General features: G+C 40.1%; 1 protein-coding gene across 1 annotated transcript; it reads left to right on the plus strand.

Annotated features, from left to right (window-relative positions):
* Positions 1-306: 306 nt before the first annotated feature.
* On the plus strand, positions 307-12,113 carry POLB (DNA polymerase beta; the record flags this gene model as incomplete). The annotated part of the gene is made up of 12 exons (XM_009648927.2): positions 307-381; positions 882-940; positions 2,414-2,463; positions 2,881-2,932; positions 3,935-3,989; positions 4,076-4,148; positions 4,660-4,730; positions 5,492-5,578; positions 8,187-8,251; positions 8,795-8,934; positions 9,600-9,706; positions 12,014-12,113. Coding segments are annotated over 11 exons (822 nt in total), but the record flags the coding sequence as incomplete, so codon positions are not given.
* Positions 12,114-16,077: the final 3,964 nt, after the last annotated feature.

The following is a 16,077-nucleotide window of genomic DNA, read 5'->3' on the forward strand; positions in this document are numbered from 1 at the left end:
TCCCCTTCGCTCTGTTACTGCTTCGCTAAATTCGGGGAACTTGAGCAGTAATTACAAAGCCTTATTCGAAGTTACTGCTGTGGGGGAACTTCTAATATAGCCCTTGAATTATGGGGTTTATGCTGCTTGTGTTGTACCCTTGAATTCTTGTGCTCCCTTATGGTCCAATATTTTATCATGGTCTCGGTGGCCTCACGGTTCTCTCTGGACTCTAAATTCTGGGGAGCTTTCCTTTTTTCTAGATATAATGGCTTCGAGAGATCTTGAAGTTAACTTGTCTCCTTCCCCCCTCCCCCCAACGTTTAGGATGGAGTAGGTGCTAAAATAGCTGAGAAGATAGATGAGTTCTTATCCACTGGAAAACTGCGCAAATTGGAAAAGGTGGGTTTCTTTCCCTGGTGCTCTTTTTCTCAGTAGTTGCTTTTCTTTGTAGCTTGCAAAGTAGCCTGCTTGCTTCATGCAATTTCTGTTGTCCGTGGAGAGACTGATGTCAAGCTTAAGAATGGCGGACATGGAGTCTATGGCGAGTAGAAAGCAGGGAACGAGAAGCTCAGCCTCAAAACTGTCTATTTGTGAAAATATTTTAGGTTATATAATTGGCATGTGAATGTCTTCTGTGAGAAGTGGAATTCTGACTCTGGAAGGCTGTGGAGTTTTGTGGTTTAACCATGCTGTTCACCTCAGCATGGGTAGTTAGGCAGTTTTCATGCTTGGTACACGTGGCGTTATTGTGATACGCAGTACTACCCTTGGTACTGTTCTGCATTGATTTATAGTGAGCCTCCAAAGCAGAGTCTAAGCTGTTTTATTTTACCAAGATTTCTTTGTTTATTGCAAATGGAGTAAAGAAGGCTTTGGTTTGTGTTGTTTTGTTTTTGCAGATTCGACAAGATGATACAAGTGCATCCATCAATCTCCTGACACGAGTTACTGGCATTGGGTAAAGTTTTTTTGTTTGTTTTTTGGTTTTGTTTTTTTTCCTTCTCCTGTTTATTTGGTGGAGTTATGAACAGAGTTTGGGTGACTGCAAATAATGAAGAGAATGAGTCTGAGCTGATGCTGCAGTGCCCATTCTGGGACTCCATAGTGGTGATGACACAGTTGGATCATCAGTTACAGACTTTACGGTAGAGGAGTGGAGGTGGGAAGCTTCTGTGTGCAAGCTGAGAGAGGAAGGAGAGAGGAGCTGGCCAAGAACGGAACCATGAAAGACCTAGAAGAGTGGAAGTGAGGGGTCCCTTTGGGACTTTTGGTGGGAAGTTTGGCTCAGGGACAATGGTGCTGTGTCATATGGTTGTAAAAGGAGAAGTAGAGTCCTGAAATGGGCAACAAAACAAAAAAAAAAAAAAAAACCCAAAACCCACATCAGGGTTCTTGTGCAACATTTGAAACCCTTGAGGTTGAGGGTAGGGAACGCGATAGTTCTCAAGTAATCCTGAGGGGAAAGTGTGCTCAAAGTTTGAGAGTATACTGGGATTTGAGAATGCCTTTGAGAAATTGGGATGGGATGCAGAAGGAGAAGCTTGGGTGCTGTCCTGTGTCAGGACAGTGGAAGTTGCCTGTCTTGGTCTGGAATCTGGCAAGTGATGCAGAGAAGGATAAGAAAGGAAGTAAATGGCAGGTCAAGATCTGACAAGTCTGTTGTAATGTAAGAGTTTTATTGAGGAAGTGGATTCAAAGTCTTCAAGGGTGGCGGAGCTGTAACCATGGGATTCCAGAGCAGTTGGAGAGTAGTTCTCCAGGAAGGGACTATGCTTCCAGGCTGGTGGTTCTCAGTGTTTTGAGATGTTGGATAGGTATCTGGGTATAACACTACTTGAATGCCTGTCTCACAGTTGAAACATTCTTTCCCCGCAGAGCCACATAGATTGATCTGCTGACAAACCCTTAAAGGGGAAAAAGGTTCAGCCGTTCACTTCACTTAAGTGTTGTGCTTAAGACAAACTCTCCAGCCAAACTGGAGCTGGAACTGCTTTGCTGTACTGTTGGTTGCAAACTGGAGCCTTGTTGGGTTGTTTAAAGTGCTAGTCTAAAGACACCTTTGTGTTGCTGTTGCCTTAAGCTGGTTCAGAGACTGATTGTGATTGAAGTAGTTCTTATAACGCATGCAGTGTTGTTGTCTAAAGCAATATTGCCTGTTTGGTGAGAATTTGTTTATTTTTTACAATTATACATTGCTATGTAGCTACATGAGTGCTAAAAAATGAGCAGGCCAAGACTTGGGTAGCCATCTCTGCTGACAGAAAGTACTAACTGAAAATGCGTATGCTGAAAAGAGGGTAAGCATCAGAAGCAACTTCAGCCTTGGCCTTGAAGAACCTAGGAAGTTACAGTGAATTCTAATGTCCCTTTCAGGGGACAGGTTCTAAGATTCTTGCTGTTCCTAATGGCAGATTGCCTTGTTTCTTTGCAGTCCTGCTGCTGCTAGGAAGTTTGTTGAGGAAGGAATTAAGACTTTAGAAGGTAAGTGCAACTTTGGGTCCTCAGTTTACATTCCAGTAACGTTTCTTTCTGTCAAGCTGCCTGTTCCACAGTGGTACTGTGATAGCAGATATGCCCTAGGCTTTGAGGAAAATGTGTAAGATGTAAGTTAGTGCACAGGCTAAAGGCATTACGTACATACCCAAAATAAAGTACTTACAGATTACAAGGAAAATAACAAGGATTTTGGTTTTGAGGTGAATGGTCTATTGAAGTCTTTATTGGGAAGTACTCTACACATCCTATCAGCTGTTGAGTAGGCAGTTTAAAATGTCTTCCTTTGCGTTTGAGGTTGCTGCTACGTATTCTTTGTGTGCATCATCTTTGCACTGGTGGAAACTTACTGTAAGATTTTTAGTCCTCAAGTAACTTTTTTGGTTTCGTTTTTCTTAATTCTAGATCTAAGAAAAAATGAGCACAAGCTGACCCATCACCAACGAATTGGGTTGAAGTAAGCTTTCTTGGGTGCAAGTGCTTGGCTTTTCTAATGACTCCTTCAGACACCAAGATGTAACGTAAGGTTACGCAGGCCAAGTAAGGTTCTGTTCTCTCTGTGTGCTCTACATGCTTTTCAGCAGCTATTCAGAACTTTTGTTTCAGTGGGGTTGGAATTCAGTAGGCTTAGTCTCCATCCAGAAGGAAATTAATTTCAAATTACTTTTTCAGTTAGCTTATGGAGAATAACTTTAGCAAGGCTGCAATGATGTTTCTTGGGAATCTGCATAAAAGTGGCCCAGGCTATTTTTTGTTATGTGCTGTGAGCAAGGTAAGACCTTTGCACGTCTGAACTTGAGAATGCCATGCAGAATTCAAGGGGAAACCTTTCACTGTTAAGTGAGTGTAAGAAAACTCACCTGACCTATCCATGTTGCTAGTGCATGCATTGGCCTTGGGTCTACTGCCAGCATTGTGCTGAGATGTTGTTTCAGAATGTGCCTGCTGGTCAGGTGCGTCCTTGTTTCACCTGGCCTTTCTTTCTCCACAGTCAAGCAGCATGCTGGCAATCTGTTTTTTACAGCTGCATGCAAAGATATCAGGAGCTGTATTTGACTTGTGAGCTTCCATTTACCTCTTTCCAATATAGATCACCTCTGACCATGGGCGAGGGACCTGTTCCTCCTGCTTGCTGGTGGACTGAGTTTTGTCAGGAACCTTTTGTATTTTCAGAAGGCTATGTAAATATAAACCAATTGGTTGTACAGTAATACTACTCCCACCTCATAGCAGCTTTTCATACACAGTGGAAATAATATGCCAGGAAACCATCTTCTAAGGATTGTCAAACTTGCAGTTGTTTTTATGATCCCTTGGCAAGATGCTTTCTAAGGTGTTTGGTGAGAACGGGGAGCTTTCTGTGATGTGACAGTAATGTAAGTTGTATTCTTTCCTCTGGTACACATTTAATTGACTACCCTTGCCACTCTTTCAGACACTTTTATTTTTATATATGCAGATATTTTGAAGATTTTGAGAAAAGAATCCCAAGGGAAGAAATGCTGCAAATGCAGGTAAGAATGTCATTATTGAGGATGTGAGGCACCGATGGCCAATGAACAACTGACACATCTAAACACGCATCTTCCTTTTTACATAGGAAATTGTGCTGAAAGAGGTAAAGAAGCTGGATCCGAACTATATTGCTACAGTCTGTGGCAGTTTTAGACGAGGTTGGTGCTCCGTGATCTTTCATGATAATGATAAGAAATGATACATTTCTTTTGGGCTGATAAGCAAGACTCATTACTATGTACGTTGTTCTTCTAGAGAGAAAGTCTATGCTGGAACCTGGCTTTTTCCTGTTAGTCTTGTTTTGACTGGTTCACTCAGTGACAAAACACCCACATAAATCCTTGCTTCTCCACCCCGCCCCCATAAAGAGTAGTATCTTGGAACATGTGAATTGTTTGCTTGCTTTTACGTTAATGATATTTGTGTTTCATTGCTGTAGAGTACAGCAAGAAAATCTTGGGTATTTTCTGAGATATGCAGGGATATAAACTTTTTGATGGGAGAACAAGATTATCTTACTTTAAGATAATTTTTTTCACAAATATCTTGAATAGTGATTATTTTCTACCAAAAAAACATGTTTATAGGAAGAGGTTAGATGGATGTTCACTGATGTTAGTATACTTTGTCATACAGAGAGGGATTTTTCTTTGCTTCTTACTTGCCTAGGTGCAGAGTCAAGTGGCGATATGGATGTTCTCCTAACCCATCCAAGTTTTACATCTGAATCATCCAAACAGGTGTGTTTCTCTGCTGCTGTGGATCAGTACTGTGCCTTATTTCCACAAGGGCGTGTCTAAATTCCAAAGATGTAGTCCAGACTTGTATTGCAGCTTCTTGCATCTTTTTGTTACTGTAATAGTAAACTCTTCTCTTGGATCACCATGTTTTTTTTGAGGAGTTAGAATCACTTCTCAGGTCCATGTATTATGTTGTGTTCCTCTTGCAAAACTATTCAGTGTATTGACTCTTATCCTTCTGTCCCTCCTCTTCCCTTCGCACGCATTTCCCCCACCCTCTCGAATTCATGTGCTTTTACAACATAGAACTGCAGCAGCTAGCTGGATAAAGCAGGGATTAGAGGTAGAGCAAGTATCTCTTTATGTAGCTGTAGTCTTTTGGATGAGAAGCAAATGTCCTGCTGCCCTTGTAATCTTTTGTGACTAACTCTGGAGAAGTCTTAATGATAGTTTGTATTTCTTATGCTGCTTCTATAGATTTATTGCTTAGAAGTTGAAAACTCAAACCGAGGAATTAGTTTTGTCACTTCCAATGAAAGCAATCTGACATAGGGATTTCGGTGGAAAATTTTTTTACATTGCACAACTGTAATTTTACTAGCTTTTTTACAGTATTACTGTTATCTTATTTTCTCCCTCTGGGTCAAATTTCACATACAATAATACATATAATTCTAGTGATGTCCACTGTCTGGTAAATGGGTAAGATATTCTTGTTATTTGTGAAATAATTTCTTCTTCTGTGTTGTCACTGTTCCTAGTCAAAACTTCTGCGTCAAGTTGTAGAACAGCTGGAAAAAGTCCACTTTGTCACAGATATGCTGTCTAAAGGTGACACCAAATTCATGGTAAGGCTTTTTTGGTGGTGAGCCTGACAGGAACCAGGATATATACACAATATGTTGTTTGGACTGCTGGAGTTGTGATTATTTTTTTTTTAAATTTTATTTTTTCTTAAGTCCCTCTTTCTCTCCATAAAAACTGTCTGCAGTTAAGTCTTAGTGAATCTCTCGTGGTAAGATTTCAGTATTAGAATCTACAGGTATTTATGTAGCTTTGAACCCCGCTGTCATAACCTTCATCACACAATGCTAATTCTGTCTCTCTTTTGCTTGATGTTTCTCCAGAACCTTAGCACAACCTCACTTCTTCAGCTGCACCAGCGACCACTTTTGTAACTCTGTCCTCAAACTCTTGGAAACACTAGCTTTGATCTTGGGCCTGTGTTTACCTTGTTTTGTCTAATACACAATACACTTTTATCTCCTCTTTTGACAATTTTGTTGCAGAGCAGATTTAACGGATAAGCTGCTAGACTCAGGATATAAAAGGGAACATGTGGGATGCCTAAAGAAAGTAATGAATTTCAGGAACATTCATTTTGTTAGGACCCTTGCTCACAGCAAATTTCTTTTTTTTTTTTTTTTTTCCTTAAACATGTGGATTGGGTGTTATCTTGCTTCACCTAATTTTCTTTGCAGGCCCAGGGTATCCTCGTCTTACAGGCTGGTTAAAAGTTAATTCTAACAGAGAAGTGTAGAACCAGAAGCAATACTGAGTGGAAGTGAGGACTGGCTAGTTCCTGTCAGTCAGTCATACTGGCTTTATGGAATTCCTTGGAAGCTCAGGGGAGTTGTCCTGCAGGAGGGTTCACCAAAGGTCCATGACTTACGGATTTCTATTCAAGAATCAAGATACTATTATATTCAGCTAATCCTTTGGAAGGCATAAATATTAAAAATATATAATATTGCAGTTAAAGCTACTTGCTTTCCCAAAATGAAAGGGGCTGCTGGAGCACTTGATTGTTTTTTTGTTTGTTGTTTTGGTTTTGCTTAAAATTACAGTTAAAAGAACTCTGAGAATTTGTCTTCAGTTTAGTTTGTGTTGCATTCTGAGAGGGAATGAAGCTTGATGGCTTTTTTTTGGCTTGATCTTTAGGAGGAATAAGTGAAAGTCACTCTTACTGTTGCCAAATGGTTGAAGTGTGAATACCGTATGGGTTTAAAGCTAAATGTACATCTGTGAGCCACTCTGTGTTCCCAGTTTGCATTCACAGTTCAACAAGCTCATTGTAGTTTGACCATTTGCTCTGTATAATCCTGTCAGTCTTCAGTAGTTGTGGAACAGCTCTTGTGTTCAAGGTGGAAGCTAAGAAAGGAATGTTGTAAAAAGGGAAATATGACTGCTGCTGAGAATCTGAGAAAAGCAAGTCTCAGTAAGGAGACAGACAACTTTAAAAGCATAAGCAATGTTAAGCTTTCAAAACAAAGCTAAGAATAGGAGAAGTCTCAGCATGAAGCTGCAATTGGTGAAACGGTTTAGTATGTAAACATTTCTCATCATTCCTTATGGTTCATGTCCCTCCCCTACTACTGCATTGTCATTTAAGGTGATCGTAGACTAGGGAAAAAAAGAAAAGGTGAATTGCATGAGGATTACAAAGCAGTTTGAAGTGAAAAGTTGTCCTGGTTTCGGCTGGGATAGAGTTAATTTTCTTCACAGTAGCTAGCATAGTGCTGTGTTTTGGATTTAGTACCAGAAGAATGTTGATAACACACTGATGTTTTCAGCTGTTGCCAAGTAGTGCTCAGACTACTCAAGGACTTTTTGAGCTTCTCCTGCTCGGCCAGGTGCATAACAAGCTGGGAGGGAGCACAGCTAGCACAGCTAACCCAAACTGACCAAAGGGCTATTCCATACCATATAACGTCATGCTCGGGGGGGTTAGTTCGTTCGTTCGGTCGCTCGCGGCTCGGGGACTGCTTGCGGCTCGGGACGGGCTGGGCATCGGTCGGCGGGTGGTGAGCAATTGCATTGTGCATCATTCGTTTTGTATATTCTGTATATTCTGTTATCATTCTCATTATTACTATTATTATTATTTTCTCTTATTAAACTGTCTTTATCTCAGCCCTCAGCTCTAACCTTTTATTTTCTTTCCGATTCTCTCCCCCATCCCATTGAGGGAGGGGGGGGAGTGAGCGAGCGGCTGCGTGGTGCTGAGTTGCCAGCCGGGTTAAACCACGACAAAAGTGGCAGAGGATTTCTCAAGAAAGAACTTTTTTTTTTTTTTTCTTATTCCTATTAGTTTGAGCTTCGTCTGCATTTTCCTTAACCTGCTGATGTTTGTGCACACTGAAGAGCCTGATAATAATTAGGGAAGAGGAATGGGTAATGAGAAGTCCTGTGATCCTTCCTGCTGTAATAAAACTCAAGCAGCAGTTACATGCTACATTGAACTATGGTCCTCTTAGCAGTGTAAAATGGTGATTCACGGTACTATGACATCCAGCTGTTGTAGTAAAATATTTAATTGGTTCAGCGGGAATTTAACTTTGCTCTCCAGGATTACTGAGGATTGTTTAGAGGTTGTTTAGGGGTGGAGAGGTGAAGATTGGTCTTGAATCTGGTTAATTTAATTTTTAATTTCTCGCTTTCCTTTCTTCCTCACAGGGTGTCTGTCAGCTACCAAATAAAGAAGATGGAACAGCCTATCCACATAGGAGAATTGATATCCGGTACACACACCAAAAAAAAATCCCCAAACCCCCTACTTTAGCTGTCTGCTACATAGTAGGCATTTGCATCAAGTTCTGCCTTCAAATCTCTACTTCCACATTCAGAACATGGCATTTAGGTTTCTAATTCCTTTGCAGTATGGAAGCCACTGCACAACTGCCAGTATCTACAACAGGTTATTAGCAAGAATGCTGTATTTTAAATCATGACTTTGTATCCATTTTCAGAATTGTGACCTACTTTATCGTGCTGCTTTGACATTAATTCTTGGCAGGAGTGCCAGCACCATAACCATGTAGTGGCTGACCACCAGTAACTTCTGGGTCAGGGTAGATGTGCTGAACCTTTCTTTGATATGCAATTCGTTTCATTCTTGCATCTGGCCTGTGGGAAAATCAAATGTACAGAGTTGCAGAATGTGTGCATGTAAATAGGAAGTAAACCTAGAACAGTGTCTGAATTGCTGAATTCCAAATGGCTTGTAACTTTTTTTTGTTATATATTTGTTCTAAGTTTGTACTTTTCTTCCACTTTTATTCTAGGTTTATCCCCAAAGATCAGTATTATTGTGGTGTACTGTATTTCACAGGAAGTGATATATTCAATAAGAACATGAGAACTCATGCTCTGGAAATGGGCTTCACTATCAACGAGTACACAATCCGCCCCTTGGGTGTCACTGGTTAGTCTGGGCCTTTACAGAGAGTATTCTTTCTGGTTACATGCTTTGTGTGATCTTAAAGTGGTTTCTCAGTGTACTGGAAGTACTTCTGATAAATACTGTAGCTCATGAATTATTTCACAGTGTCCTTTCTGGTACTGGACACGATTACAGCAGGAAGAGGCAGCGTACTTATATACTTTAGGCAGCACTGTGGCACAAAGTTACCTCTTTGGGCCACCTAATCTACTTAAAGTCTTACTGACCTAAAGATTGTTTCAGTGTCATGCATGGCACGTATGTAGTTTCCCACTCTTTTAACAAGGTATGTTTTGTTTTGGAGGGGGCTGACTATATATATATATATATATATATACACACACACACACACACACACACAAATACATTTTTTTTTTTTAATATATGTATATACACATGAATATATTTGACTGCATAACTACACGGCCCCAAAGTTAATTCATTACCTTATTTCCTTTGACACTAATGAGATCTGTACCTAAACACTGTATGAAAAGGTCTGGTAGGGGGAGGGTGTTTTGGTTTGGTTTTTTAAGTCCGTTTTACAGCAGTTTTGAATCTTGCAATGCATTTTGCATTGCAGGACTGTACGGACCTTCTACCTTTCAAATAGCAATATGAAGTAATTTGAAGTAATTTGCTTGCAGGAGTTGCTGGGGAGGCCCTACCAGTAGAATGTGAAAAAGACATCTTTGACTATATCCAGTGGAAATACCGAGAGCCAAAGGATCGGAGTGAATAACTGCTTGTCTAGGTTTGTAAATTAGAGAGCTGTTTTCATAGCTTCCTACGAATATACAAAGTGCATGTTCTTTCTTTGGATGCTACTGCAAAAAGTGTACATTACTGAGGTTTAAAGCAAGTCCATGGCACTAGCACAGAATGTGTAGTGAAGATTAAATCCTGTAAGATCTCATTTTGATGTCTGTCTCTCTCCCTCCTGCCCCACAAAAGCTGATTAAAACACTTACTGTATTTAACTGAATGGGCTGCAATACTAGAAAAATCTGTGGGGAAGGTGGTGCAGCAGGCAGACCCCTTAAAGAATGCATATTGTATTTTGCTTTGGGATTTAGTTAAAAAAAAAAAAAAATCGGATAAATTACAGGTTTCTATTTAACCCCTAAGGAGCAGAAAGTTCTGACGTAACACATAATGTTTTATCTTATTAAATTTCTTGTGGCTTTGTCTGAAGATGGTGGCTGTCAATCAAAATTAATGCTGGTTCTTTGGAGTCACTGGAAAGTCTTACAAAACAGTATTAGCCTTTTATTAAAAGCTATGTGCTTTGATTTGATAATTAGGTTTTTTCCTAATAATATTAGTAGCCCCTAGGCTGTGATCATTGTTAGAAAAGTCTGCATATTTCAAACTGAACAAGCCTTTTTAGCTTGTTTCTTGTAGTTTTGCAAAAGACGATCAGAGTTCTGATGCTTCCATGTTTTCGTATCATATACACAGACATAGTCTGTGCAAACATCACTAACTGTTTAATATCTAAAAACTGGACAGCTCTTGGAGGAAATAACACAACTTTTTTTGCTATTTACTTTGTTGAGGTTGAAAGACTTGGAAGTAAAACTGTTGCTTTTGTATAGTTGTTGCAGATTGTATCATTAAGTAATATGTATGATTTTTTTTAATTATTTTTTTAATGTGGTTTGAGTAATTATGTCTGTGGAGCATCTTGGAATACTCAAATTAGTATTTTGCTAATACAAGCTGCTGGCATAAATTGCCTGAGTATATAATCTACAGCATCTGTGTGTAGCAGTAGGCACTTTATAAATAACCACAGATCAAATTTGGCCATGGCAGTGAATTAGTACTGGCATTGCACAACTAAGAAAACTTCTGTTTTCTTAATTGAAAAAAAAAAACCAAAAACCTTGAAAACAAGTTATGAAACTTCCATATGAGACCACTTTGTTTCATATATATCGGGAGACTGGAAGAATTGTATTAGGAGAGCATTCTTCCAGCGCTTAAATTAAGTGCCATAATTATTACAAGATTATGTATGTTTACGTCTGTTTTCAAATGTATGTTTGAAGGGGGCTGTGTGTGGAAAAAAGCACCTAAAAGTCTATTTCCCACCCCCACTGAGTAGGTGAAAGTATAAAATACTTTTAATATTGGTTACACAAAACAATGTATTATGACTCCCACTAGCCAGCAAACATGTTGAGGCAGGCTTTTTGAACATACAGATCAGGCCAAAAGACTGTCCATGTGCTTAGATGCACAGCTAACTGCTCCAGTATTTTTTGCTTAAAAGTATATCATTGGACGACCTAAGACTAGTGAAAAACATGAAAGGCAGAAATGTCTTAAATTCCAGTGCTGAAGTTGCACCTTGTCACACAGTTGTAGAAAGCAAAGTCGTTATTGCTGGTGTTATTGAAATACTACACTTTCATGGGACTGTAGAAGAATGAATGTAACACACAAGCCGGACATAATTAACGATTTTCCATAGGATTTCAAGTTCAAAATCAGACAAGGATGTTATATTCAAGCTCTGCAATAACTGGAGCAAATGGGAGAAGGAAATGGGGTACATGTCTTTAGAAGACCCTTTCCAGTCTTGAAGGGGAATTTTTAAACCATTATTCATGTCTCTGTTGGCTGCTGACAAAAACCTCAAATAATGGAGAACCTGAAATCTGCTGGCCAGTTGCTTTTTGCAGCATTGTTAAACATTACAGGTCACTTTGATACCAGGTGGTAATGTTTGAGGAATCCAGACTTCAAAATATTCTTTTGAGCTTTTAAAGAAACTAATCTTCACTTAACTTGCTGGCCTAGGGAGAAGGGAAAGAAATCTCCTAGCACTGGGTCAGCCTATTGGACACACTATTGCTTATCATTCGGGGTTATGGACTGAAATAAAAAGGTGTTTAGGTGCTTATGTGTTGCAGGCTGTGCTTCCTTAGTTGCTGCTGTTAGCTCGTGGAAGAGGAGACCTGAGTTTATGGCACAGTGCACAAATAACTCTAGATTAAAATTCACATCCCTTGATGCTGCTTGGCGTTACTAATATCTCTTAGTCTTTTGGCAGGTGCTCAGGTGTGATCATTGTGCTGCTCTGCTGACTAGTGTTGAACAAGATGAACTGAAGCCCCGGTCACAGTGGTGAAAAATTTCTGGATGTTGAGCAATGTCACTGAGAACTAACTGGCTTGCAGATTTTGGTCTGGAAATGATGTGAGCAGTAAAGCCCAGAAGCACAGCCTGAGGCGCAAAGGCAGCTTTCTCCCTCTTGACTTATGATAAGCAGCATGTGATCTGTCCTTTCTTCAGCCACCCCATCTTGTCCACAGATTCCTCCTAGCTGTTCTCCCTGTGACAGATCAATGTTAAACACGCCCTGGCCGTGGATTAGTGACCGCCTTCGCCACCCTCATTCTGGCTTTCTCCTTTTATTCAGCCCCAAATGTCCTACTGAAATGATTTAAAAGATCCAGGGCAAATCCTAAGGTTTCCATGTTTTCCCATGTAAGGAACACAGAATGTTACACTGTCATGCATGATGAATTGTGGTTTCTTTTAGACAAGAGCCCTCCCTTGACAGTTCTGAACAAATTTGTATCTCCTTTGTGGGTGTTTCTCTTAATCAGAAACTAATCCTTGTTTACCCGCTAAGAGTCTGTATCAGGTTCGGCAACGTATGCAGAGATTTTGTAAACGTGACAATTCTTGATGTACATAAGAGGATTATTTTCTGCCTCTTCTGCTGCCAAGTTTGCTGCTTTAAAAGTGGTGCGCTTTGCTTTTACTAAATAATGTATCTGCTAATGTCTTCCCTATAGAGTTTGTCCAACTGAAACTGGCTGCAAGAACTGCTGTGGCAGCTTTTAAAACCACAAGGATGTGTGCCTGTGTAGAGATTGTTCTTATACAATTGCCTCTGTCTTTGTTCTCAATGTCTTTGATTAGAGTGCAGTTGCGTATTCTGGAGAACTCCTTGGAAGTTCTCCAGAACAGTTTTTCTATGTATCCTTTTATCCAGTTGGGTAAGCAGGTTTGTGAGTGCTTGCAGTTCTTATTTTATGTGCTTAGCTCTTAGTGTAATGGGCTTTATGAGTGGTAAAGCAATGCAGAAGACCATTCACAACTGTCGGGAGCTCCCAAGAGCCTTGTGTTGCCCACAGACAGCAATAGCAGAAAGCATTCAATTTCTTTTTCGTCTAAGAACACATTAACTGGATTACTGTTACAAGAATTGTGCAGTTATCCCATTCCTTGTAACTGAGCCTAAACCAAAAGAATGTTGTCACTCCATGTGACACAATGTGGAGATTATGATTGTAGACATAGGCTTTTTGCCAGGATGGACCTTGCTTTTATTTACAAAGTAAAGGAAATGCCAATACAGAACAGCACTGTGGGTGTACCTCTGATGCTCATTTAGTGTCAGAGGCGGCAGCTGAGAGCAAATAGCCACGTGTTTCAGATACGCTGTGAAAGGAAGCGGCGAGATGGCAGAGTTTCCCTGGAGTGTAGAGAAAGGGGATGAGAATTCTAATGAGAGACTGTACAGTCTCTGAATAGCGTTGATACTTTGCCTTGTGGTGCATTTGCCCTCATACCATGAGAGAAAAGTCAGCCTATCTTTCTTTTCCTCCTAGTAGTCTTAAACATTCAGAGATTTATACCCGCATAAATTTTTAAGACAGAAAAATCTTGATGAAGGTCACAGATCGTATTTTCTACATAAATGTTATTTTTCTTTTTATTTTTTTTTGACATCAAGCCTTGATCCAAAAATGTCATGTGATGCAAGAATAAGCAAAGTCTGTTTTTTAGCAGTTTAAAAAAAACCCCAAACCTGAAAAAAACCCAACCACGCAATTTAAATAATATATAAAATTGTCTTAACATAGGCTTTTAACAGGCAACTGTTTAATCTAGCAGCAACAATCCTGCTTCTAAAGATGGACTGCACCTCTTCTCTTGGTTAAGCAGCCTTCTTGCCTTCTCCTGGTTAAGAGAGTGACATTTGTAGGCATTTGCCTCCTCAGAACTGTGTATTGGTCTGCTAGCTCTTGATCTGTTTCTAGTTCTTTGTATCTTATGCCTGTGTAGACACCAGAATGAGAAAGCTGGCTGTGTCCTGAAGCACTCCTATAGAATACCACTTTCAATCACTACCTGTATGTCCTTATCTCTGTTACGTGTCCTGCTGTGATGCTGAAACTCATGCTAAGCTGTTTCTGTGTCCTTACTTCTAAAACTTTTCAATATGGCCATACACTAATATGACCATTCTCCTGTTGCATGTGACCCTTGTTCTTTGTTCCTAAGTATTGCTGTAGTCCTAGCAGTTGCAGTGTTCTATATTTTGTTCAACTTACCATTACCCAGAAGACTGGTCTGATTAAGCGATGCATTTCTATCACTCCTATAGAGTTAATCTGCCCTTTTTATATGCAAACCTGTCAGCTCTGATTTTATAGCTCCTCTTAAATCACTGTTAAAGGTAATGACTATTTTGGATGTGAGAGGGGGTCCCCTCAAGATTGCATTACTAGTTGTATTTGTGACAAGGATACTGTTGGTTAACTTAAAACCTAATTAGTTTTAATCAGTAAACTACTAACTTCAATGTATTACAGAGCATCAGCATGGAATGTATTGCTGCTGCTGTATTTGAATACCTTGTAGGAGTGTAGGGTAAATGTATTACAGAACTGCAAACTTGGAAAGGCAAGACCATTTTATACATAGTCAAATTGACTTGCTAATTATATAACACTTTTCTTGATTTGTTAATGATTAGGTCCTCTATCTGCCTTTATGGGGGCAGAGAGGAGTTTGCATCTGTATTACCAGATTACTTAACCTGACTTGAATCATAAAACAAAGACAGATGCAAGACTGTTTCTTATTCTGCAGACGTAAGCCTACAGAACAACTAGATTTTTACTTGTTCTTATATAATTAGTGTTGATCAGTCTTAGTAATGGAGTTTACATCCAATACTCTTGCTTATCCCTTTATTTTCTTCTCTTTTTCTGATTGCAAGTTTAATTCTTTTCTGGGAATGTCCCCCAGCCCTAATGCATGCAGTGGTATGTAAGGTGACTAGAAGTTAACTTGGTGCTATGTAAGGTCTTCTGATCCCCCGTAGTAAAAATATATATAGCTGATGTATTCATTGTTTTCTTCAATAATCAGTGGGAATAAACGAAGTGAGAACTCCCATCATGAATGTGTAATCCTGTTTGATTATTTTTTTTTAACTGTAATTTTAAGAGCATCAAAAAGCAGTACCGCAAGCTTACCATGTTTACAAATGTTTCTTGGGCAGCACACAGCACTATTCTGATGCATTCTCCTACCTCCTCAACAGGTACCCCAGAAGACTGCTTTGTCTTGGGACTTGAGGCAGAATTTGCTGGTCTTGCAGTCTCTCTTCGTAATACTGAATTCTTCTAGGCAGAAGAAAAAAATGGCTTGTTCAGAGTGGTGGTTTTTTTCCTGAATATATAATGTCTTTTTTTCTCTTTTATTTTTCCCCTCTCCCCCAATTAACTGGCCCTTAATTCTGGGCTGCTTTGGGTTACTTACAGTTCTTTTAGTTCTTTTAGTGGCTTTCTGTGATGGTGTGACAGCATCAGTGGACAAGGGAAAACCAATGGACATCATCTATCTGGACTTCTGCAAAGCCTTTGACACGGTCCCCCACAACATCCTTCTCTCTAAATTGGAGAGCTATGGATTTGATGGGTGGACTGTTCGGTGGATAAGGAACTGGCTGGATGGTCGCGTCCAGAGGGTAGTGGTCAATGGCTCAATGTCCGGATGGAGACCAGTGACGAGTGGTGTCCCTCAGGGGTCCCTACTGGGACCGGTGCTGTTTAATGTTTTCATCAATGACTTAGCGAGATCGAGTGCACCCTCAGCAAGTTTGCGGATGACACCAAACTGAGTGGTGCGGTTGACACACCAGAAGGAAGGGATGTCATCCAGAGAGACCTGGACAGGCTGGAGAGGTGGGCCTGTGTGAACCTCATGAAGTTCAACAAGGCCAAGTGCAAGGTCTTGCACCTGGGTCGGGGTAACCCCCAGTATCAGTACAGGCTGGGGGAAGAAAGGATCGAGAGCAGCCCTGCCGAGAGG

Source organism: Egretta garzetta, unplaced genomic scaffold, assembly GCF_000687185.1.
Source record: "Egretta garzetta isolate BGI_Z169 unplaced genomic scaffold, ASM68718v1 scaffold481, whole genome shotgun sequence".
Taxonomy (NCBI): domain Eukaryota; kingdom Metazoa; phylum Chordata; class Aves; order Pelecaniformes; family Ardeidae; genus Egretta; species Egretta garzetta.